Source organism: Chenopodium album, chromosome 19 (genome assembly GCF_948465745.1).
Source record: "Chenopodium album chromosome 19, dcCheAlbu1.1, whole genome shotgun sequence".
Taxonomy (NCBI): Eukaryota; Viridiplantae; Streptophyta; class Magnoliopsida; order Caryophyllales; family Amaranthaceae; genus Chenopodium; species Chenopodium album.
In genome coordinates, this window is record NC_137852.1 from 36,544,781 (window position 1) to 36,570,108 (window position 25,328).

Consider the following 25,328-nt stretch of genomic DNA (forward strand, 5'->3'; position numbering starts at 1 on the left):
GGGTTAATCTCAAGATCAGGTCAAACTCAAGTTGAAACAAATACAAACCAAATCACTACTGGGTTGAGTCAAGTATGGATTAGATCACTATTGGGGCGTGTTCGACGCTAGCTTTTGAGTAGCTTTTAGGTAGCTTTTAGTGGTTTGACTTGGTTAAACCACTACTTAACAAAAAATGTGAGTGTTTGGTAAGGTAGTGGTTAGGGTAGCTTTTAGTGGTGGAGGTAGCTTTTGTGAAAAGTTAGAAAAATTAGCTTTTGAAATTAAAGGTAGCTTTTGAGGCAGCTGTTGAAAATTTAATCTATAGTTTTAAAAATAAAATATTGATTTTTATATGTAACAGCTAGTCAACCGCTACTTTACCGAACACTCATATCTAAAATATTTATCTTCACAGCTAACAACTTGTTGACAGCTAACATCTACCTACACAGCCAACAGCTGCCTCCACAGCTACAGCTACCTTCACAGCTATATTTTGCCGAACACCCCATTATTAATAAAAACAGATCTTACATAGAGTATTATGGTTGAAGATCGAATATACGAAGTAATTTATATGAAAGAGAAAGCTGTTAATTAGACCACCACTGTTCAATTAATTGTTTCATGTCTAAAGAGGCTATTGATTTGATCCCTATCTTATGGTTGAAAATGTTTTCTCTCTCTAGCTCTCTTTTCCTCTCTCTCAGGTCATCGAGGATCCACCACCTTGCCTAGGCAAGGCGGCCTCGGGAGCCTCTGTTAGGGGTTTAGTTAGCTTTCTTTCTCAAATTGTTTTTCTTTTTTGCAGGTGTTTGGTCTTCGCGAGTTCTCCGCCTTGTCCTGTCCTGTGCTCCTTTTCTTTCTTAGTCTGTTTTCTTAGTGATTTCTCTTATGCCAATTTCTCAAGTCATGGATGAAGTTCAGCCCTTAGAGGAGGATGTTAATATTGATATGGGCATTATGGTTAATGTCCCAATAGAAATCAATATTGATGATATATCCCTTCCACTGAGATAGTCATGCATCAGGTGGATGATCACCCTAAAGAATCGATATCATCTCCTGTACTTCCCCCTAAGCATTCTTTTAGGGAGGCAGTCCAAGCTTCTTCTCAATGGTTTGCAGAGGCTTACAAAATTGTAATCACCTCTACTGAGTGGGATGATGATATTCATTTGCCCCCAGATCCGGCTAAGGCCGTTTCATTTGGTAAGGATACCTTAAATAAGCTAAGGCAACCTTGGAAACTTACTCTAATGGGTAAATGTTTAGGCATTTCGGTTCGCCCTTCCTTTATTACTCAACGAGTTCGAGCTATGTGGAGGCCTAAAGGTTCTCTCGATGTTATTGATCTTGGAAAGGATGTTTATTTGTTTCGCTTCTCTATCCCGGATGATTATGAAAGAGCCCTTCTTGGTGGTCCGTGGTTTGTTCTTGATCATTATCTAATGATCACAAAATGGAAACCAAACTTTAGGCCGTCAATGAATCCCTTTGATCGAATGACAGTTTGGATTCGTTTCCCTGAATTACCGGTTGAATATTATGATAAGGAAGCCTTGTTCGATATTGCCAAATTAGCCGGGAATCCTCTAAGAGTTGATTACGCTACTGATCATCTTACAAGAGCAAGATATGCTAGGGTCTGTATAGATATTGATCTCACCAGTCCTTTAGTCACTAACGTTTGGGTTGGTAATGGCTGGCAATGTATTGAGTATGAGAATATTCATACCTTATGTTTCCTCTGTGGCAAAATTGGACACTCCAAAGATAAATGTATTCAGAAACAAGCTAGTCCGGATACAAATGTCTTAATCGATAAAGGTAAGGGCATTATGCCAACTTCCCCACTTTCATCTATTGAAGTGCCAATTGTGGAATCCACATCCTCACCTCCCCCCATTTCAAGGGTCAATGCTTCCCACTCAAATGCTGAGTATGGCCCTTGGACAATTGTGTCAAACAAGAAAAAACCAAATTACAAAAATCAACCAAAAAGAAACAATAACCTTTCCAACAATGTTCAATCAGCCCAACCAAAGCCCACCTCTAGGCCCCAGCCCATTACCCCTTCGAAACCAAACCCACATAAGAAAACTATCCAACCCAAAACCTCTTCTCCGTCTGTTTCTACTCAAACTTCTAAAGAAGTTTTGTCTAACTCTTTTGCCTTGCTGGACCCCTCTTCTTCTTCCCCAATTGAAGAGATTGATAATATTTTAATTAATGGCAATGATGAGTTTAGTCTGGAAAATTGCAAAAGTTCTCCCACAAAATCCTTCTCTAATTTTCTAATCCCACACGCTTCATCTTCCCTCCCTGAAAATCTCTCTTGCCATTTGGCAATCTCTCACTCGGGTACAACAATGGCTACCCATGCAACCCCTTCATCTTCTTCTGATTTAAACCCCCATGCTATGATCACTTCTTCAACGACAAACCACAACACTGAACAAAATTACAAAGATTTAACAACTCATGGAAAAAAACAAGATGAAATTACCGCCGGTCCGTCCTCCTCGGCGGTCGGTCAGAGTTCCCCGCCGGAGCTCTCTACCACCTCCGCAGCAGCAACCAGTCAACACCTCCCTCTCTCTCTCTCTCGAAGCTCTCCTCTTCAGGGGGAACCTGTAATTCAGACGACGCCGTTGTCGATACGGCCGCCGTTCACCCCCTTCCCAAACCCTCGTCCACCGACTCTCCACTTCCCCCCAATTCCACGACTATCTCCTTCTCAAATTCGCCAACTAGTTCAAACACCTCCGCTCTCAATTCCGCCGATTCCTCTGTCACTCCCTCAATCTCCGTCCCCAATGCAATGGTCGTCGACTCCGCCTCCCTCCGCAACCCCGACGGCGACTCCTCTCCTATGGTCGTCGATCGAATCTCCACCAACTCCGGCAAAAATTCAATTGATGTACAATACTCTGCTGCAGATCAACTCTCTCCTCTCAAACATAATCCCTATTCCTTCCTCTCAGATTCCACCTCCACCCTCATCTCCTCCACCTCCGTCATCACCTCCGACACCCACTTCCATCTCTTCGACCTTGGTATCAGCAGCAGGTTCAATGGCCGAATTACCAACCTCACTCACTTGTTCCTCCCCCAAACAATCCGCCAATCATCGATCTCACTTCGGCAAACAGCGAGCACGACCTAGAAGACCCCGAACACCATATGAAAGTGTTTCAGATTCGAAAAGGTGTGGTGGGTCTTCAAGTCGATCTCAATTTTTGGGAAACAATGAACACAATTCGGGAGGTGGACTCGATGATGGTTCCCCTGAAAATGCACGATAGATGTAGTGTTGATGAACCGTGCGGAAGCATGGGAGGAATGGGACATCTTTGATCCCTTATTCAGTGAAGGAAAGCCTATCCCTCCTTATCCAGACCTTGATATGAAGATCGTCTTATGGAATGTGCGTGGAGCCTCTAGAAATGAGTTCATACCTCATGCATGGGAGGTAATCTCTTCTCACAAGCCTAGTATTTTTATCCTTCTTGAGACTAAGAGCGATGGTACTCGAGCAGATCAAGTCTCCAAACTTTTGGGATTTGATAAATTCGAGTTTGTTAAGCCAAATGGCCTTCGTGGGGGTATTTGGTTGCTTTATAAATCTGAAATTGAGCTTATTGATTATGTCGAGGGGCATACTCGAAACTACTTTCATGCACTTTTCAAATTTACTCCAAAAAGTAAGGAGGTACTTGTCACTGCTGTACACGCACCATCTTCCCCTTCGGAGAGGCATAAACTTTGGAATGATCTCCGCGTTACTCTACCTCCAGATGACACTCCATGGCTGTTTTTAGGTGACCTTAATGAGGTTACTAAGCCATCTGAGAAATCAGGGGGGTTGAAATTTAAATCTACTCAATGCTCGGATTTAAACAAATTGGCAGACGCTGCTTGTATGGTTGATTTGGGTTTTTCGGGTAATCCTTTCACTTGGCATAATGCTAGGGAGGGTCTTGATATTATTCAGGAGCGCTTGGACAGGGCTTTGGGGAACCCGAGTTGGTTGAACACCTACCCGAATACTCAGGTATCGCATCTAGCTCGAACTCATTCTGATCACTGTCCTATTTTAATTTCTGTCTATGATAAATATGTTGAAGGCCCCTTCCCCTTTCGTTGCAAGGCTGCTTGGTTAGAGCATCCCAATTTTGATGATTTTTCCACTAATAGTTGGAATTTGCATAATTTAGACTTCCTTAAAGGCAGGGATGAATTTCTTTCTCATATTCAGTCTTGGAGTAAAAATATTTTTGGCAACATTACTCGACAAAAAAACGTTTGGTGGCTAGAATAAATGGTATACAAATTTATTTGGCCAAGAAATATTCTACTTACCTTATTTCTTTGGAAAAAGATCTCTTATTTGAATTAAATCACATTTATAAACTTGAACGAATCATTTATGCTCAAAAATCTGGTTAGGATTGGAGGAAGAATGCTGATTGGAATACTAAATACTTTCACCTAATGGCCAACATTAAAAAAACTAGGGGGAAGGTTTTAACTTTACAAGATGATAGTGGTGTTTGGATTACTGATTCTTTTCTTTGAAACAAATTGCTAGGGGTTATTTTATTCAAGTTTTTAAAAGCAATTCTATTGACTCTTCTTGCTTGTCTTCATTCCATTACCCCAAGAACATTCCTGGTTTCTCTTCTCCTAGTCTCTCTTCTCCCCCCTCCCTTGAGGAAATCAAATGTTTACTTTTTCAAATGGATCCTATTAAATCCCAGGGTCCGGATGGTATCCAACCCATTTTTTTCCAAAGATATTGGGATTCTCTTCAATTTTCTATTTTTGATTTTATTTCGGATTGTTTTAATAAAGGTGCTATCCCTCCTTCTATTAACAATTCTTATATCTCTCTTATCCCTAAATGTGACTCCCCTGTTTCCATGAAAGACTTTAGACCTATAGGGCTTTGTAATTCTATTTACAAACTTATCACTAAATGTATTTCTAATAAGTTGAAACCCTTTATGAATGATCTCATAAGTCCTTTTCAATCTAGTTTTATTCCTAATAGAACTATTGAAGAGAACATTATTATTATCAAAGAAGTAGCTCACCATTTTAATAAAGCTTCTAAGAAAGCTAATCTTATGGCTCTTAAGATTGACCTCTCTAAAGCTTTTGATAGCCTAGAATGGGATTTTATTAAGGATACCCTTTTAAGCATCAATCTTCCTATCAATATTGTTAATCTTGTTCTAAGTTGTATTTGTTCTCCAAGTATTTCCCTTCTTTGGAATGGAGAGATTACCGAGTCCTTCACCCCCTCCCGTGGTATTCGTCAAGGCAATCCTCTATCCCCTTATATTTTTGTCCTATGCCTTGATCGTCTTTCTTGCATGATTCAAGATAAGGTCAATAGGGGTGATTGGAAACCATTGAAAATTGCCAAGGATATTAATATCTCTCATCTTTTTTATGCTGACGATGTTTTCTTATTTGGGAAAGCTTCTACTCAAAATATCAAAGTAATGATGGAAGTCCTTGATCAATTTAAATCTATCTCCGGTCTTTCTATTAATGTTTCAAAGTCTTCGGCTATTTTTCCTAAAACGATGAATCATAATGTGAGACGTTCTATTTGTGAATATTGTCATATTTCTAATACCACTCATTTTGGAAAGTATCTTGGGATTTTAATTTCTCATAAAAGATTAAATTTAAGCGACTTCTTTCCTCTTTTAGATAAGACTGTTTCTAAAATTAAAGGGTGGCAAGCAAAGCTTTTAAACATGGCCGGAAGATCGACTCTGATAAAGTCGGTTCTTAATTCTTATCCTGTCTATGCTATGCAGACCAACATCTTGCCTAAATCTGTCGTTTGTGACCTTCAAAGAAAATGTAAACAATTCCTTTGGAACAGAGTTAATAGATCTAGATTTATTCCTAGAACAAATTGGAAGGTTGTTTGTGACCCTATGGCTAAGGGGGGCTTGGGTATTCGGGATTTAACTAGATGGAACCTTTCTTTTATGGCTAAATTGGGTTGGAAAATTATGACCCAAGATAATAAGTTATGGGTGCAAATCCTAAAGAAAAAATATTTAAAATACTCTAATTTTATGGATTACGAGCCTAAGTCTTCCAACTCTGTAATTTGGAAAGATATTTTAGCAGGGAGGGATATTTTGAAAAAAGGGATAATTATTAATATAGGTGATGGTGATGATACTTCTCTTTGGTATCACCATTGGATAGGTGATTGCCCCTTATATCTTATTCCTAATATTTTTATTCCTAACTCTAAAGGTCTTTGGCGTGTCTCTCACATTATAAGGAATAATGAGTGGTATTTGAATGATGTTTTACATATAATTCCTTCCTCTATCTGTTCTCTTATTCTAGCCTATCCCCTTCCTAAGCTTGTTTCTGTAAAAGATAGACTTCAATGGACTCTAGATAAATCAGGTTCCTTTACCATCAAATCTGCTTATAATTCAACTCTTCCTCCTAATACTCTAAACTCCAACTTTCTTTGTAATTTTTCTTGGAAAAATTTGTGGAAAATCAAATGCCCCTACAGTATAAAATGTTACTTTGGAATTTGGTTAGAGACATTCTCCATGTTGGCTCCATTCTTCAAAGAAAAATTAGTTTTTTTGATCCCATGTGCATGAGATGTGAGCATCATTTGGAAGATACCTTGCATGTTTTCAGGGATTGTCCTAATTCTTATGCCTTTTGGTCTCTTGTTTTTCAACACTTTACCCACCTAAAAATTGATTTACAAAAATTTTACAATACCAATTTCACTGATTGGTTGGCCTTTAACTTTGGGTGTGTTGGTAGTTGGAAAATAGTTTTCTCTATAGCTATTTGGCATATTTGGTCAGCAAGGAATATGGCTATTTTTGATCAGAAAATGATGTTAATCCAATCCACTTTTAACAAATTCTTTGTGGATTATCATTATTGTTTGCAATTATCCCAGGATAAGACTGTTTCTTCCTCGGGTCAAGCTACTAGAAGGTGGGCTCCTCCTCATAAGGGATATCATAAACTGAACACTAATGGTTCTTGGATGAGTGTAGACAATGCAGGTGGAGATGGAGTGATAAGATGTGAAAAAGGGCTTTGGGTTTCCGGTTATGCGATGCGTTTCACTGCCCTTTCTTCTGCAGCTGCTGAATTAATGGCAATCCGTGAAGGTCTTTTGCAGGCTTGGGGCAAGGGAGTTAAACTCTTAGAGCTAGAAACTGATGCCGATGCTCTAACTAAGATGCTCAAGGATCCTAAAGCTTTTGAGGATGGTGATTTGGGTAATATTATAAGGGATGTTGCTTCTCTTTTGGATAGGCAATGGACAGTCCAGATATTTCATGCTCGAAGAACTGTCAATGAAGTTGCAGACAAATTAGCCAATATGGGGAGGAACAAGTTCAAGCCTGGGGAAACTGTTCCCTTCACCTATCCTCCTGCAGACTGCTTCGATGTTTATGCAGCTGAAATCCCTGATATGGCAGCCTAATCTTCTTGCTGCTGCTAGCATTTCAGCACCCATTTTCTGCTCCTCCAATTGGCTGTTGTTCCTTTATGCCTACTGTCAGTGTGGTTGTACCTTTTGTTTACTGAAAATTAGATAATACACCAGGGTGCACCATGCTCATGGTACACCCGGATAAATAAAAAAAGGCGGAAAGAACATATAGTGTTTGATAAAGAACATACTTATGTTTGACAAAGAACATACCTTTAATATGCTCTTTGAGTGTGATCAGTGTGTTCTTTAATTAAAATAATATGTTCTTTATATTATAACTTATGTTATTTAACATATGTTGATAAACATATATGTTTTTTTGGGTTTAATAATACAAAGTATGTTCTTTGAATTTGGCGTGTATGTTCTTTAAGATCGTAGTGACGCCCAAATTCTATTTTTATTATCATATGTCATATTTAAATTACTTTTGTTATCGTATGTTCTTTGAGTTTGATTAGTGTGTTATTTAGGTATTTTCTATATGTACTTTACAATATAAATTATGTTCTTTTAACTTTTATGTTATTTTGAAATTTGATATTGAAATCTTAAATTATTTTTAATTGAAAATAATATTAGAGTGTAAATTATTATGGGAAGTTGAATTTTTTTTTGAAGAGATAGAAAACTTGTAAGGATTTTTTTAAGAGGTGATCAATATTGACATGACTCACATCCCGACCCGATCCGGCCCAAAATAGGGCTTAAAAAAAGCCCGAAAACCCGCTACTTTTCTACGGGCTTGGGCACGAGAAATTATGATATGGCTCGGCCCTACTCGGTTTTTTATCACCTCTAAATTTTTTCCGTTAATAATGTGTAATTTTTCAGTATATTTTATTAAGTTTTTATCTCGTTCTTTTTATTATATCTTTATGTTCTTTGGTAATGCATGTTTTTGTCAAATATAAACATGTTCTTTGTCAAATACATGTATGTTCTTTAAAAAACACGGGATGTTCTTTCCGCCTTTTTTTTTATTTATCCGGGTGTACAATGAGCACTGTACACCCGTGTGTATAAACCATGGATTATTTGTTTACTCTCCCTATTTCTAGTTTGCTTAGTTTTTCACAAGTTTATTTATCTTTGTTACTGATGATTGTAAGCTAAACTTTCCTACTTTGGAGCCCATTGACCAAGGTTCTGCTTGGTCTGCTTTTGCCCTGTTGGAATTTTCCATCAGAAGAATTGTGATATAATATGATAAGCTCCCTTTTGTGTTAAAAAAAGATTTGATCCCTATCTTGGAAGAATTTATTATTTAGTCTAAAGAGGCTATTGATTTGATTCCTATCTTGAAATAATTTATATATTTTTAATCATAAATATTTTTCTGATTTTAGTATTGGATCAATGAGTTTGAAATTTGAGCTCAAATAAAAAAACTCGCTCCCATTCCTTTTGATGTTCATGTAACTATTTATGATTTGTGAAAACATTTTAAATTACTTCCAATATACAAGAAATAAAATATTTACGTGGAGTTTTGTTTAATTTGTCTCATGCTAAGAATATAAAATTTAAATAATTTTTACATTTTTTTTTGAGAGAACCGGTACTCTTAATTATATTAATCCAAGGATAAATAATTTTTACATAATTCAAAATAATTATCCAAGATGTTTATTGACAAAAGTATATAGCTAAAACAAGAACTTACAAAAATGGAGAGTAATGACTTCATCCTCGATTATTCGTTTTAAATGCATTATTTTGACCAATACATTTGGTGAAATGAATATAATTACTCCCATCATACATATTTTCAACCAAAGTAAACGGAGCCTCCGAAAATGAATACAATTCCGTTGCTGGGATCATTGGTGCCAATTTCTTCAAAGGTTGGAGGCTAAAATTTTGTTTTGAGGCTTATGTCTCCTTGCCACCGAAAATAATTATAAACACTAATCAATTTGGGTGTGAAATTGATTTAAGTAAAATGGTATATGCAGTCATAATGCTGCATATAAGAACTTAAAAATAAAAACATAGAGTCAAATAAAACATTATTAACAATAATCTAAAAAGTAAATGTTGTCAATTCAATCAAACACATATATAGGAAATAATCCCTTGAGATTTCCATTATTGAAAGGTGTATAAATACAAAGGTTACACAAAACACTAAGCTATGATTAAGGAGTGTGAACAAACAATTAATAAATGCAAAGGGAGAAGGGGAGTGAACCTAGAGAATATACACCTAGAAAATACGCAAGTATTTACATAGTCTAATACACCCCCGCAGTCGTAGCGGGAGGTTTATGAACGCTTAGACTGTTACGGAAATCTTCGAAAAGAACCTGAGGGAGACCCTTGGTGAAGATGTCAGCAACTTGGTAACGTGAGGGAACATGAAGAACACGAACTTGACCAAGAGCAACTTTTTCGCGGACAAAGTGAATGTCCATCTCTATGTGCTTGGTTCGTTGATGTTGAACCGGGTTGCCGGAGAGATAAACGGCACTAACATTGTCACAATAAACAACCGTGGCTTTCTTGATGGGGCAATGAAGTTCAAGAAGAAGATTGCGTAGCCAACAAGACTCGGCAACAACATTAGCAACACCACGGTATTCGGCCTCCGCACTTGACTTGGAGAGAGTGGGTTGTCGCTTAGCCGACCATGAGATCAAGTTATCACCTAGAAACACGCAGTATCCCGAGGTTGAACGGCGAGTATCGGGGCAGCCACCCCAATCCGCGTCTGAGTAAGAAATGAGGCCGGAAATATGGGATGAGTACAAGTGCAGCCCGTGAGAGAGAGTGCCTTGGAGGTACCGTAATATGCGACGGAGAGCGTGCATATGTTCCTGTCGAGGGTCGTGCATATACAAGCAAATTTGCTGCACGGCATAGGAGATATCTGGGCGGGTGAAGGTGAGATATTGAAGGGCTCCGGCAAGGCTTCGGTATAGAGAAGGGTCGTCAACTGGGGGTCCGGATGTGGAGCTTAATTTTGCTTTAGTGTCGACCGGGGTGGCTGAAGATTTACATGAAGACATATTAGCACGAGAAATAATATCCGCAGCATAAGATTGTTGAGAAAGAAAGAGCCCTCCGGAATGGCGAGTCACCGAAATACCAAGGAAAGAACTTAATGGGCCGAGGTCGGTCATGGCAAATTCAGAGCCAAGCTTGGTCATGATGGACCGTCGAAGAGTGGCAGAAGAGGTGGTGAGTACAATGTCGTCGACATATAGTAGAATGTATGCAAAGTCCTTGCCATGAGAATAAATAAATAAGGAGTTGTCGGACTTGCTATGAGAAAATCCAATGGTAGCCATAAAAGAAGCAAACCGATGATACCATGCCCGAGGAGCCTGTTTGAGACCATAAAGAGCCCTTTTTAGAAGACAAACATGACCCGGATGATCGTTGTCACGAAGACCAGGAGGTTGGTGCATGTAAACTGTTTCCGAAATATCACCATTCAAGAAAGCATTTTTGACGTCCATTTGATGAATGGACCAAGACTTGGAGAGAGCTATGCTGAGGACGGTGCGAATGGTTGCCGGTTTGACAACCGGGCTAAATGTCTCATCACAGTCGATGCCAACCTGTTGATTCCTGCCATTAACCACAAGTCGGGCTTTGTGCCTCTCAAAAACACCATTAGCATTCTTTTTATGTTTAAAAAGCCACATACAAGGAATCACATTGACATTGGGGGGGCGGGGCACCAACTCCCATGTCTTAGTTTTAATAAGAGCGTTAAATTCATCCATCATGGCATTTTTCCAATTCGGGTCGGAAAGGGCAATTTTTGGATTTCGGGGCAAAGGGGAAGGAGTAGTTTGGCAATTTAAATCAAAGATGACTTTAGGCTTAAATATGCCACTAGAACTACGAGTTTGGACCTGCAAAGGTGGGGGAAGGGGCCTGCTTGGGCGTTGGGCCGCAGGGGAGATGGCGTAAGTGGGCTCAGAACTGGAGTGGGCCGAAGGAGATGGGCCGCTGGAGGGTGAGGTAGGAAAAGAACCAAACATTAGGGGAGTTTGGTGGATTTGGTTGGGCCGATTTGGAGAGGAGCCCATTTGAGGAGAAGGAGGGGGTCTGTTTGGAGAGCCGAAAATGGGAGGTGTTTGGGCCGGCGTGGTGTGGGCCTCAGAGGTAGGAGAGAGAGTTTGAGTTTGGGCTGGAGGTTGAGAAGTGGGCTGACTGTAGATTTGATGGAGAAGAGAAGGGGAAAATCCATCCTTTAGGAAATCATAATCAATGGGTTTTGGGGTGTGAATTTTGGCAAAGGGAAATTGAGTTTCGTCAAAAATCACATGACGAGAGATAATGATTTTTCGAGTAGAAATGTCGTAGCATTTGTATCCACGATGATTAGGGGGATATCCTAGGAAAACACATGGTGTAGACCGGGATTGGAGTTTGTTGATAGTAGTGGAGGGGAGAAGAGGGTAGCATAGACACCCAAAAACACGAAGGTGAGAGTAAGACGGATTTTGTTGGTAGAGAATTTTTGTTGGTGAGTCATATGCAAGAAGTTTGGTGGGTAGGATGTTATGGAGATATGTAGCCATTTGGAGAGCATGGTGCCAAAAGGACGGAGGGACGGAGGAATGAGCAAGAAGAGTACGTATCATATTGTTGATAGTACGGATTTTTCTCTCGGCCTTCCCATTTTGAGGAGAAGTGTGAGGACAAGAGAAACGAAACACCATTCCATTTGAGGCACAAAATTTTCGAAAAGGATCATTATCATATTCACCACCATTGTCACATTGGAAACATTTCACATCACGTTCAAATTGAGTATGAGCAAATGCATTTAATTGTAGAAAGAGATTATGCACTTGAGATTTCCGAGCAATAGGAAAAGTCCAAAGAAAATTAGTGAAATCATCCAAGAAAAGCACATAATAATGATGTCCGGCACTACTAAGTTTAGGAGAAGTCCATATGTCACTATGCAAAATGTCAAATGGCAAAGTAGTGCATGAAGTAGAAGAATTAAAAGGAAGTTTCACATGTTTTCCAAAAATACAAGAAGAGCACACATTAGATTGTGAAATCCTATTACACTCAATAAAATTATTCTTCTTGAGGGAACTCAAAACTTGTGTCCCGGGGTGGCCAAGACGTTCATGCCACAAAGAGGAGGAGAGGGCGGCAAGGGCGGTGGGAGAGGAGTGAAGGTTGGCGGTGTTGTAGAAGGGGTAAAGTTCCCCCGAGCTATCACATCTCATACGGGTGGTCCCCGTCCGAAGGTCCTTCACACAAAAACCAAACGGATCAAATTCTATGGAAACATTATTATCACTAGTGAATTTTCGGACAGAAATTAGATTTTTTATGAGGTTAGGAGCATGAATGACATTTTTTAAGGTGAAGGGAGGGAGGGAAGCATGCCCATAGCCACGAATTGGAATACCACTACCATTGCCAACAATAATATTTTGATGATTTTTGCTCAAATTAAAATAAGACGAGAGGTTACCTTGGTGCGATGTCATGTGAGAGGTAGCCCCGGTGTCCATATACCAATTCTCATCGGGAGGAGTGAGAGTGAGAGTATGAAGGGCAGCTTCAACATCTGTGGGAGCATATCCAACTGAAGATGGGGCTTGAGCAGAGAAGGCTTGCTGCTGACCATGTTGGGGTCGAGGGCCAAGTATCCCACTTTGTTGAGGTCTGGGCCCAGCAGAAGGTCGAGCCCAAGGAGTAGTTGGGTAAGGGCAAGGAGGCATAGCCCAAGGAGGAGAAGCCCAACCACTCCAAGGGGGGGGGGGGGGGGGGGAAACTGCCAGGCAGGGGAGTTACCCCACTGCCAAGCCGACGGTGGCTGCTGTTGTTGCGGTTGATGCGAGCCGCGGCTGCCACCACGGCCTTTCCCCTGGCGGCCACCATTGCCACGACCCCTGTTCTGACCACCGCGGCCACCACCGCGGTTGTTGTTTCTTGAATTGGTGCGCTGATTTTGAGAAGGAGAAGAGTGAGGATCGTGCATATGAGATGAATTTCCCGCAGCCATTAACGCAGAACCTACAGCATTTGCCTCGTTAGATGCTTGATTTGCTTGCCTCGATTCCTCTAACAGGAGCATAGAACGAGCTTTTTGAAAAGAAACAGGGGGGTCGGATTGTTGGAGAAGAGCAGCGATGTTATCGTAAGCCTTTGGAAGACCACGAACAAGGGTTATAACAAGGCGGTGATCGGAAACTTTAGCCCCAACATTGGCTAGTTGATCCGCAAGCATTTTAATATGTTGACAATAGGCAGACATATTAGAGAAATGGTTCAAATCGACTTGGGAGAATTCGGTTTCGAGTTGGACAGCCCTGTTGGTTTGATTATCCTGAAAAACGTCCTTCAACCTTCCCCACGCAGCAGCAGCAGTTGAATCAGGGACGAGAATTGTGTTGAGCAAGTCATTGGATATAGTGCTATATATCCATTGGAGCACAATTGCGTCGAGGCGACGCCAAAGGTCGGGATCGGTGGACTCAAGAGCAGAGGCAGCACCTTCTTGATCAGAGGGGAGGATGTGTGCAAGAACTTGGTGTGCTCGAGCGTTGATTTTGAAAAGTTCAACCCAAGAAATGTATTGGGCACGATCCATTTGAAGGGTAATGGGGATAACACTTTTGATGTTGTTTACAGTGAAAGCGGGGTGGAAAGCGGAAGCTTTTGGTGCTTTGGGTGAGTCACCCATGGTGATCAATACACGGCTAGAGAGAGAGAGAAAGAGGGGAGAGAAGATAGAGGGACCTAGCCTGATACCATATAGGAAATAATCCCTTGAGATTTCCATTATTGAAAGGTGTATAAATACAAAGGTTACACAAAACACTAAGCTATGATTAAGGAGTGTGAACAAACAATTAATAAATGCAAAGGGAGAAGGGGAGTGAACCTAGAGAATATACACCTAGAAAATACGCAAGTATTTACATAGTCTAATAACATATGGGTTTAAATCTTGGTGCAATAATCAACAAAAGTATTTATATCATGTGGCAATCAAATCCTTTTGGTGAAAGGGACATCAATGTACCTCAAATTTATTTGAAGTTCAAGAAATATGGTCGTAAGTTTTAAACTTAACTTCCCTACTCCTTGTCAAAAAATAAAAAAATAAAAAAATAAAAATAAACTTCCCTACTTGTATTATTTTTACGGGAAAATTAGAATTTTACTTAATCAATTTTTTAAGGAATTAAACTTAAATAAAAATAAACGACGAGATGGAAAATAATTATCCCAAAAATGGAAAGTAATTCTCCCAAAAAATGTTTTCCTTTTTTTTTTTTGGAACAGAAAAAGTGTTTTCCTATTATCCTTACCTCCGTCACCTTTTCTCTCATCCATCTTCTCCCTTCCACTCCTATTATCCTTTCCAATATAATGAATCTGGTAAGGAAACAAACAAAGGAAAACTATTCTTATGATAGTGCGTCTTGCACGTGGTTGACCACACCATGTGGCCGTTTGCAAAACTTCCATGACGAATAGCCAAATCGTGTGGCCGGCCACGTGTAAGAATTTGTGTTCTTATTATCTCTATCTTTTATTATGTGCGACAAAGGAATATTCTCACTAATAATACCATTTTATTGCACATAATAAAAAATAGAGGTGGTATTTTCATGGAGAATAATTTTTCCCAAAAAATTATAATTCGTTAACAAACGAAGCATATAAGGTTTGAGTTTACGTGTGCCAAGGATCTCGTCACATTCATCTCCACGTCTATTTTTCAAGTTATAAATTTTTATATAATTATAATTGAATGACCAAAGTATTGCACCAACAAGGATGAATTGGCCTATGGTGCAATATAAATAAAAAATAAAAATAAAAAAATGGAAAAAGTATATTTTAACTCGATTTTTCTTATTTTATCCAACTTTTCACAAACATTTAAAAAGGCAAGTGTACCATAAGTATCCTAATCAAATGCAAAAGGTGAAGGAAATAAAAAAAAAAATAAATAAAAAAAAAAATAAATAAAAAAAAAATGAGTCGTAAAAATTACTCCTAATATATGATTTAGTTGATAACCATATTAATCATTACTTCTTTATAATATCTCACACCAGCATCTTAATTTTTAAAGTCACTTTTAATCAACCAAATCTTTACTCGATAATGCAATATGAAGTACAAAGACAAATTAGTTATTACTCATGACATGTCATCAATCCTGTGAAAAAAAAAGGACCAATCACATGCTCCCAATTGAAATTTTTTTACCAATCATATTCATTGGAATTTGGCACAAGGATTATGAGTGAGATTAGGTAAGGATGAGTGAGAAAGCATTAAATTGAAAACAGAAAAAGAGAGTTGATTTACTAAAAAAACTTACCAAAAATAGAAAAGAGGAATGTAATTTCGGAATACCAAAAATAGAAAGGAGGAATGTAAATTAGGGACGAAGGGAGTATATCTTAATTTTTAATTTGTCATAAACTTGTAGGTAAGTACTCGTATTCCTCCATATTATACTAAAGACAAATGGGACATTTATTTAATTATTGAGGAATACGAGTACTTACCTACAAGCCTAGTAACAAGATATTAACAATAATAAGGTTAGGACAAATTATTTCTGAATCATTCCATTTTCTATAATTTACTGACAGTACATTAATTTCAGAAGTCGTTGGTCCAAGATTTGCAACACCACCAAACTCTTTAAGTAATAAACTAAGTCAAACTTCTTGCAAGTCTACCATTGAATTAGCTACCTACTCAACCCAAGTATATTAAGCTAAGGCAAACAGAGTACTCTGCTAAAAAATCATCCTACCAAAGCCATATAAACTCCCAACTCCAATGGATTCGACACCCACTCGTCCAGCACACGTAGCCGTATGCCCAAGTGCGGGCATCGGACACTTAACACCCTTCCTACGGCTAGCATCCATGTTAACCTCTAACTCATGCAGCGTCACCCTCATCATCATCCGTCCCACTCTATCATCTGCTGAAGCCAACCAAATCAACACCTTCTTATCCACACACCCCCACATTACTGCCTCAGAATTCCACATCCTTCCTTGTGAACCATCTTCAAACTCCAATGTCCAAGACCCTTTTATCCTCCAATATGACGCAGTCTCCCGTTCTGCACACCTCCTCGTTCACCACCTCTCCACACTCTCTCCTCCACCCTCTGCTGTATTCTCTGACCTGATGTTCGCATCAGGGATCAACAAACCACTCTATGACCTCGGCATCCCTAACTACAACGTCATTACCACTTCTGCTAGGTTCTTCTCTTTCATGACTAGTCTTACTCATCTTAGAGTAACAAAAGGTGATGATATTGTGATACCAGGTATAGCTCCAATACAAGGAGACGACATTCCACCTATATTTTCTAACACAGACCATATGTTCACTCGACTCATAGAGACAAGTTGTAGGTATCTTCAAGATGCTAAAGGTATTGTACTCAACAGCTTTGACTTCTTCGAACCTGAATCAATCTCAGCCCTTCAAAATGGCAAGGTTCTTGCAAGTCTACCGTCGGTTTTCCCAGTAGGACCATTCATTCCATATGGGTCAATCAATGGTAAGTAAAGTTGTAACATTTTGTTGAAGTATTGTCTATCAAAAACATTATATTACGTTATATTCTACACATGATTGCACTCAGATTAGCCATATTTTGTTGACTTATGACAATTAAATAAATGAACCACCTAACCATATTGATATATAAATTGTTGATTTAGACACATAAGTACAACAAAAAACTATCAATTTGACATAACAAGTACTATTCAATATTCTTTGAGCGGTTTGAAGCACATTTGTTGACTTTTTAATTACAAATTTCACCCATATATTAATAATAGTTGTGTTATTCAATTTAAATAAATGAAGTGATGTATAAGCATTACAGTTGGTCTAAATTTCAAAACAAAGAAACGAAAAAAGCAAAATATATAAAAGTCAGAATTATGGAAATGTTCTAAATATAATGGCCCCCATTGTGAGAATAAGTAATTATTGGTCGTTGTCAAAACCTAAAAATATATTACATACCCATGGGGCAAACTACTACCTCCTGTTTCTCAATATATGCATCATTTTAACTTTACATTGTTTACGTTTTCAAAAAGTTGTTTATAAACTTATTTTGGCCTTCTATATCTTTTATTATATATTAGGAAAAAATTTGTAAATAATAATCCCAACTTTGCTCCATTTTCTTTATATAATCCCAACTTTAGATTATTCTAGAATAATCCCAACTTTGGGGGTTGTTTATTTTCTTCAATCCCAAACCGGTCAACAAAAGTCAATGACCTGCTATAACAAGTTACGTGACACGTGTCACATTGTGATAGGTCCAAAAAAGAAAAAAAAATTTAAAAGAAAATTTTTTTTTTAAAAATGAAACCCCCACCCAACCCCTCCACCACCGCCCACCAAACCCCAGCCGCCCCTATCCACCTTAACCCACCGAAAAACTTACCCAACCCCCTTTACCCCACCGGCGAACCCAACCCAACCCTCCCATCTCCCGTTCACCCCCTCTCTCTCCTCGAAACAACCAACAAAAACCTCCCTCGCGGCTTCAAATAGTTCAAAAGCCCATGAAACCCTTTCCCCCACCCACGAAACACCTGGGGAGGGGTTTCGTGGGCTTTTGGAGCGGTGGGGGAGGTTTTAGATGCTTGCATCGAGGAGAGAGAGGGGGTTTACGGGGATGTGATTCAAGGGGAAGGAAGGGGAGGGGACGACGGGACAGGAGGAGTGGGTTGAGATTAAACTAATAACAAATAAAATAATGACATTTACCACTATATATTAGTAAATAAAAGTGATCAAGATAACATACACCCGTAATTTGTACAGGCGATAACATACCATGGCTGGACAACCAACCATCAAAATCTGTTGTGTATGTCTCCTTTGGAAGCAGAACAGCAATGAGCAAAGACCAGATAAGAGAGATAGGGGATGGGCTTGAGAGGAGTGGGTTGAGATTTTTATGGGTGATCAAGACAACAGTAGTCGACAAAGAAGATAAAGAAGCGCTCAAAGACTTGCTAAGTGAAACATTTTTTGAGAACACCAAGGAAAGAGGGTTAATTTTGAGGGAATGGGTGAATCAAGAGGAGATCCTTGCTCATCCGGCCATAGGAGGGTTCTTAACTCACTGTGGGTGGAACTCGGTCATGGAAGCTGCTCAAAGAGGGATACCTTTGCTTGCTTGGCCCCTACATGGCGATCAACGGGTCAATGCTGGAGTGGTGGAGAAGGCAGGATTAGGAATATGGGAAAGAAGCTGGGGTTGGGGTGGAGTAAGATTGGTGAAAGGGGAAGAGATTGCAGTGAAAATACAGGAGATGATGACGAGTGAGAAGCTAAGGAGTAGTGCAGCAAGAGTTGGAGATGAAGCTACGAAATCTTGGGAAAAGAATGGAAGCTCAAGAAAAATCTTTGAGACAATTATTGGAGATAAAAGCTAGTAGGGTGTGTGTTAATAAGTTCCTTTAACAGCTGCTTGCAAACCAACTTATTTACTGTTATGTTATGCTTGTGCTTTTAAGCTATTAATGGGTGGAGGTCCTTCCTAATAAATATTCTAGAGGTTGTATTTCGTTCTTGTTTGCCCAACAAATAAAAATAAATAAAATGTGATGCATTATTGTTTCTTTCTTCTTAAGCTGGACTACTTGAGACAGGTAGTAATCAAAAAATAATGGAAAATTTTATAACAAAGGTCTCAACTATTTATGGCCTATCTATTAATTAAGGACAGTCCCAAGTCTCCCAATAATAATGATATCTTCTCAAAACAGATTTTTCCCTAAACTATCCTATTAAATGGTTGCCATGTTGCCCAATTTCATTGTCAAAAGTTTCTAATACTAAACCAATTTCTTAATGTAAGAATAATTGGATTATTAGAAAACAAAAATTTCCAAATTTTTGTTATCAAAGTACTCTATTGTACCCCATAGGATGAAGGGAGTAACAATAAACAACCTTACATAATCTAAACACACAAGTTCAGGACCAATACTTTGATCTGTCCTTTGTTAATGTTTCTCATGCAAAATCTCTTCATTCCTGCTTTGAAATCATAAATTTTGTGCAGTAGTACATAACTAAAAAGACGCACAAAATATTTGTAACAGATAAAAAAACAAAGTAAATAACACCAGATAAAGCAACAGCACAGTAGCACGCAACTGAAAATCTAGAAGGCATTTATTCTGAATCTCTAAAGTTCAATGTGTTCTGTTCTATTTATGAGCTAATATCTACTTTCACACAACAGATTATTAGCAGTTATGAAACATAAAGTTAAAGTAGAAAGGAAATGAGTACCACTTACAAAGACAAATCACGTTTGGATATCAGATCAAATGATAATCCATTCTGTTGAAGCCGTTCTTGAAGATCAGTTGGTCCAAACACAATTCCAGGGGTAAAAACGCCTCCTTTTGGTAGATTTTGTCTCTGATTAAGGGTAATAAGAGCACACTGAACCAAAATAATTGGGGTGGTTACGTAACCAATCTCTGGTCCCATAACTCTAGTGATTATTTCAGTGTCAGGTTTTTTGTTTTCCAGGGATGCAGTACTGCTGTCACTAAAGCCGTGACCAACAAACCACATTTTGAAGCTTGCATTACTAACCTCGGCTTCAGTGGGCCCCTGCTTCCTGAACCCCCCAAGACTGAAAACTGAGGGAAATTTTAGAAGCAGCCACCTTCCAAAGGAAAATGTACCCAAGTGCCCAATCATGCGACCCACAGCGATAAGTCTCAAGATGCCTAGCAATGATTTGGTGCCAATTTTCATCCCAAAATGAGCTGGCTTCACAGTTGACCAAAATCTTTCTCTCTCAGCTATTTTATCAGCACTTTCATTCACCCCACAAAGTCCACTGGGATTTTCAGTCAGTGTAGCAAGAGTTCTTCGTACTATGGCAGAATCTGCTGAGGGTAGCTTCACAGCCCAAAGGCTGACCTCTTTTTGTTGTTCAATTGTTGGTCCTCTAGGAGGTGAAGGACCTAGAATCTGTGAGATAATTAGCCGTGGATACAGAAATTCTGAAAAAGAAAGAAAAATTCAACAGCCAACCAACCATCATTCTCTTCTCCCTCTCAATTTAGATAAAGTAGATAAACATTGCTCTTGACTAAAGGCACATAAAGTCAGGATACAAGAACAAAACCGAAAAAATATTGTTCCAATCATTATAAATTTAGAAATCGTCAAACGAGTACAAAAATCTATGCTATACAAGGTGCATGAATAGGTAGGTGTGTAAGACAACATCAACGCCAGATGGAAGACATTCAGGAATAGGTGTGTAAGAAATAAACTTCAAACATAATCTCTGCCAACACAAACCCCTCTTATTGGGTAATATTTGAATGGATTGACAGAAAATGACCGAAACTTCCCCAAGTAGTTTTAATAAAATGTAGCAATAGCTGCTCTTGTTGGATAAATATATCAGCAACTCAATCCACATAATTGACCCAATTGAGGAATCAACCAATAACCGAGATCGACAGTGCCCAAAAAACAAAATTAGGAAAAAGAAGAATGCAGATAAGTTTATCAAATGAAAGCACACCCTGAAGGATTTACAAAACACTCTTTTTCATATAACCAGATACAACAAGACAACCTACACATTTTTTGATCTTACCAAGCAAAATCATGTGGTACAAAAGACAAAAGCATACAATACATAATGTTAACATACAATATTAAAAATCACATCCCTACAAAAGCAAATACTTCATATCTTTTTTTTTTTTTTTTTTAACACAATGCATTTCTTTTTGGGAAGTTACAAAATAATTGCAACAATACTTTATTTGAATATCTCTACCTCTCACCTCAGCAAACGGGTCCCCTTTTAATGTAGAAAAAAATTATATACATCCAGGTGATATATTCTGCGCATTTGATTATTTTATTTTTTTTGCTCATTTTAAGATAAACTACCTTGAGTGCACATACCTAATACCTCTATGTATACCCAAGGGTTTATAAAAGGTCTTGCTCATTTAAATCTCTCTTTCCTCTCACAAAAATGTGCATCCCCTCAATGCGATCAAAAGTAATCAATTATGACATTAAATAATAACAAAAAATTGAACCATATCTGCTTCCTCTTCTACTATTAGATTTAGTCAATTCTTATACTCCTATAATCAAAGTATCAAACACTTACCTAACCATATAATCAAATAACAAGAAATCAAGCAACAAAACTACCACATTATAATTAAAGCATACAAAAATATCAACCTGAGGGCGAGTCCTCTTGGGACGAGACTGCCTCAGTTGTCGAAGTGAATCAGCATTAGCAACACCAAGAACAGCTGACTCATAAGTAGCAAAATTACCCACAATCCTCTTATCACTCTCCAAGCTCAAGTAAGCCTCAACAATATTTGGTGCCGAAGGTGAAACCCATTGACGAAAATTAAACAACAACCCCAATTCAGCTGGAACAGAATCAAACCCACAAGCAGAGACCACCAAACAACCCTTATCAAATGCCTGATCATGATATTGAGCCTCCATTTTTTCCATAAACTCAGGCTCTCCACAAATATCCAAGTAATCAGTATGAGTCTCGAGGCAAGCTTGAACCACTGGATCGCCATGAAGGCGGAAGGGTCCTACACAATTGAGGATGAGTTTAGTTAAGGAAGTGATGTGAAGAAGCGAGTCGAAGTTTGAAGTATCTGCAGTGAGGATTGTGATGTTGAGAGGTGGGTTTGGGTGGGTTGCCCATGAAAGAGATTGAGCGAGTTTTGTGGAATTTCGACCTGCGATTGCAAGAGATTTGAGAGGGGAAGAAGAAGAAGAAGAGTTGAGGAATTTGAGGGATTCTTTGAGGACGTATTTGCCTGTGAAGCCAGATGCGCCAAGGATTATGAGGTCGTATGGTGGTGGGGTTGAGAGGTGGGTTTCTGCCGCCATTTTTGATGGGTTTGAACTGTGAAGGAGAGAATGGAGGAATTGTTTTGTGATTAGTTAGTTATATTTTTTAAAAAGAGATTTGTTAGTTTGATGGTTTAGCTTTTGTATGATGCTATGCGTCTATGACATATGGCAAGAATACCTGCCTCCACCAACTACTACACGTTTGCATCTCACAAACAGAGGGACTTTCTTGCACGCAAATCAAGACATTTCAGTATACTTAAATAGTTAAATAAGGTGTTTTCAAAATAAAATTATTACTCCGAAATGAAAATGTCACAATACTTGCAATACGTTATTATTGGAAAATTATTTTGAGAAAAAATTGTACTATTTCCCTTATTTGAAGTACATACATGATACATGACCCACTAAATTATATTTCCAACAACCTCTCCATGTCCCCAAAATTATTGTGAACATTGCTACGTACTCCTAAAGTAACCAGAGCAGAGCCTACAATCACCATTGTCCAACAAGAAATCATAATTATCCTAATTAATTGTGCACGTTATAAGGGCTAAGAAATTCAAACTTCATTTCACCAACCAATGCAATAAAACTCTTGTTTGCTCCTCTACACACATCTTACTCAATAGACATAAACAACACCATGTGTTCATGAATAGGCGTACAAGAAATAAACTTCAAACATAATCTATGCGACTATGCCATCACAAACCCCTCTCATTCGATAATCTTTGCATAGATTGACAGAATAGGACCTAAACTTCCCCAAGTAGTTTTTAAGAACCATAATAAATTGCAGCACTAGCTGCTCTTGTTAGATAAATATATCAGCTACTCAAGCCATACAACTGTCAAAATAATCATGTAATATTAAAGGCAGAAGCATACAATACATTATGTCAACATCCAATTTATAAATCACATCCCTACAAATTCAAATACTTCCTCCGATCTTTTTCTAATCACAACGCATTTCTTTTTGGAAAGTTAACAATACTTTAATTCGTCAAATGATTATCTCTTTTAATATCTCTTTTCTGTCCCACAGAAATTGTGCATCCCCCACATTGCGATTGATAGAGAGCGGAAAAGTTACAAAAAATGACATTATATAACAACAAAATTGAACCACAATCGCTTTTATGATGCTAATTTAGTAAATTCTTATACTCTTATAATCAAACATTCACCTAATCATATAATCAAATAACAAGAGCAACAAAACTCCCACATTATAATTAAATTATACGAAAAATAACAAAACAATTTAAAAAAAAAAAAAAAATCAACCTGAGGACGAGCCTTCTTGCGACGAGACCGCCTCCTCAACTGTGTAAGAGAATCAGCATTAGCAACAACAATCCTTTTATCACTCTCCAAGCTCAAGTAAGCCTCAATAGTTTCGGCGCCAAAGGCGAAACCCATTGGTGAGAATTCAACAACAACCCCAATTCAGCCGGAACCGAATCAAACCCACAAGCAGAAACCACCAAACAACCCTTATCAAACGTCCGATATAATTGAGCCTCTAATTTCTCCATAAACTCAGGCTCCTCACAATTGGCCAAGAGATTGAGCGAATTTTGTGGGGTTTCGACCTAATTGAGAGGGGACGAACAAGAGTTGAGGAATTTGAGGGATTTTTACAAGGATTGTGAGGTCGTATGGTGGTGGAGCTGAGAGGTGGGTTTCTTCCGCCATTGTTGATGGGGTTGAAGGTAAAATGGAGGAATTGTTTCAGAAACTTGGAATTTCAAGTTTTGTATTTTTTTTTAATTTTTTTTTTTTTATGTGTGGTGGACTGGTGGTACTCTTTATGTTTTAATTAGAGTTTGTTTGGTAACAAAATAAAATGGGGGTTGGGAAAATTCATAAAAGTTGGCAATTTTTTTAATTTTTTTTTAAACGGCCCCGATCTCTATTTTATTCATAATTTAGAAAAAATCGGAAGTAATAAGATCTTATACCACATTTGGACAACTCTCAACCCAATTAGAAACAATCTCCCTGCCAACAATCTCCCATGAAAGAGCCATTCTTAACCTTGCCATTCACCAGGTTGACAAGTTGCAATCACTTTCTACAACTATTTTCCTAGCATCACATTAGATACCCAACTTCAAACCAAGGATCATAGCTTTTGTGTCGGGGTTTTCTGTGTCCCTCAAGAGAGTTACAACACCGAGACTGGAATCGGAAGCATGTACCTGCAAAACAACGGATCCGGGTGGTTGGAGCGAAACCCGCCTCCGACGATCAAGTTAGAAAGTGTACAGAGAATATGAAAAGGTGCGAAAAAAGTAAAGTGAGATCTTCTCGGATTTCGAGATCAAGTGTTTTATCTGATGTGAGATTATGTTATAAATGAACTTGTCCCCAAAAATGAGAGAAATCTCCTTATTTATAGGGCTATTTGAAAAGGAGCCCTCTCTTAGGTCACTCTGACCTAGATTTGGTGGGCTGCGCCTTTATACGGTTTTCTCGGGAATTGAGCCTTGAAGGCCGCTATTCTCTTTGCTAACTGGGGATGCCACGTGTCAACTAGTGAGTGGTCTTGGTTGGACATGTCCTAAGATGACACGATTCCCTATCTGATTGGGCCACATGGTAAGAATATACTACCTCCGGTTCATTTTAGTCGCAACAAAGTACATGTTTGCGGAAACCAAGACAAAAGATTGAGAACTTGATTATAGGCAAATTTGCGTATATGCTTAACTGATAATTCAACCCAAAAAAAAGAAAAAACAAATTTGGACTTAATTAAATTAAGAAACCCACCACCACCAATCATCACCCAAACCACCCACCACCACCCAGTACCAAACCCAGCACCTTCGACGCGCCACCACCACCCCACGCACCCATCAACCCGCCAGCCCACCACCACCTCACGCACCCAGCAACCCACCAC

General features: G+C 38.7%; 3 protein-coding genes across 5 annotated transcripts; 2 read left to right on the top strand and 1 right to left on the bottom strand.

Annotated features, from left to right (window-relative positions):
- Positions 1-3,301: 3,301 nt before the first annotated feature.
- Positions 3,302-7,492, top strand: LOC145594296 (uncharacterized). Its single transcript, XM_081650631.1, has 3 exons — positions 3,302-4,250; positions 4,840-5,591; positions 6,956-7,492. Exons 1-3 carry the CDS (start codon positions 3,302-3,304, stop codon positions 7,490-7,492), a joined length of 2,238 nt encoding a protein of 745 aa, XP_081506757.1.
- Positions 7,493-9,070: 1,578 nt separating this feature from the next.
- Positions 9,071-24,206, bottom strand: LOC145593608 (putative mitochondrial saccharopine dehydrogenase-like oxidoreductase At5g39410). Of its 3 annotated transcripts, none has more exons than XM_081649888.1 (4): positions 23,705-23,807; positions 21,761-22,137; positions 19,824-20,512; positions 9,071-9,385 (listed from the first exon to the last, which is right to left on the bottom strand). In XM_081649888.1, the coding sequence occupies exons 2-4, from the start codon at positions 22,046-22,048 to the stop codon at positions 9,346-9,348; spliced, it is 1,017 nt and encodes a 338-aa protein (XP_081506014.1). In that variant the 5' UTR covers positions 22,049-22,137; positions 23,705-23,807; the 3' UTR covers positions 9,071-9,345. The 3 variants fall into 3 exon arrangements, with proteins under 3 accessions (XP_081506014.1, XP_081506013.1, XP_081506015.1); XM_081649887.1 differs by having other exon boundaries at positions 9,071-9,388; XM_081649889.1 differs by lacking the exon at positions 21,761-22,137 and having other exon boundaries at positions 9,071-9,388; positions 23,705-24,206.
- On the top strand, positions 16,010-19,706 carry LOC145596027 (UDP-glycosyltransferase 708C2-like). The gene is made up of 2 exons (XM_081652460.1): positions 16,010-17,042; positions 18,311-19,706. Exons 1-2 carry the CDS (start codon positions 16,301-16,303, stop codon positions 18,949-18,951), a joined length of 1,383 nt encoding a protein of 460 aa, XP_081508586.1. The 5' UTR covers positions 16,010-16,300; the 3' UTR covers positions 18,952-19,706.
- Positions 24,207-25,328: the final 1,122 nt, after the last annotated feature.

What these genes read in the sequence shown, in the direction of transcription:
- LOC145594296 (XM_081650631.1), top strand. Translation starts at nt 3,302, where the DNA reads ATGAACCGTGCGGAAGCATGGGAGGAATGGGACATCTTTGATCCCTTA. An exon ending in TTCTCATATTCAGTCTTGGA is followed by an intron (nt 4,251 to 4,839) that starts GTAAAAATATTT and finishes GTTTTAATAAAG; the next exon opens with GTGCTATCCCTCCTTCTATT. An exon ending in CTAAAACGATGAATCATAAT is followed by an intron (nt 5,592 to 6,955) that starts GTGAGACGTTCT and finishes CAATTATCCCAG; the next exon opens with GATAAGACTGTTTCTTCCTC.
- LOC145593608 (XM_081649887.1), bottom strand. Translation starts at nt 22,048, where the DNA reads ATGGAAAAAATGGAGGCTCAATATCATGATCAGGCATTTGATAAGGGT. An exon ending in CCAAGAGGACTCGCCCTCAG is followed by an intron (nt 20,513 to 21,760) that starts GTTGATATTTTT and finishes ATTATCTCACAG; the next exon opens with ATTCTAGGTCCTTCACCTCC. An exon ending in TCCAAACGTGATTTGTCTTT is followed by an intron (nt 9,389 to 19,823) that starts GTAAGTGGTACT and finishes TTCGGTGGCAAG; the next exon opens with GAGACATAAGCCTCAAAACA.
- LOC145596027 (XM_081652460.1), top strand. Translation starts at nt 16,301, where the DNA reads ATGGATTCGACACCCACTCGTCCAGCACACGTAGCCGTATGCCCAAGT. An exon ending in TCCATATGGGTCAATCAATG is followed by an intron (nt 17,043 to 18,310) that starts GTAAGTAAAGTT and finishes AGTGATCAAGAT; the next exon opens with AACATACACCCGTAATTTGT.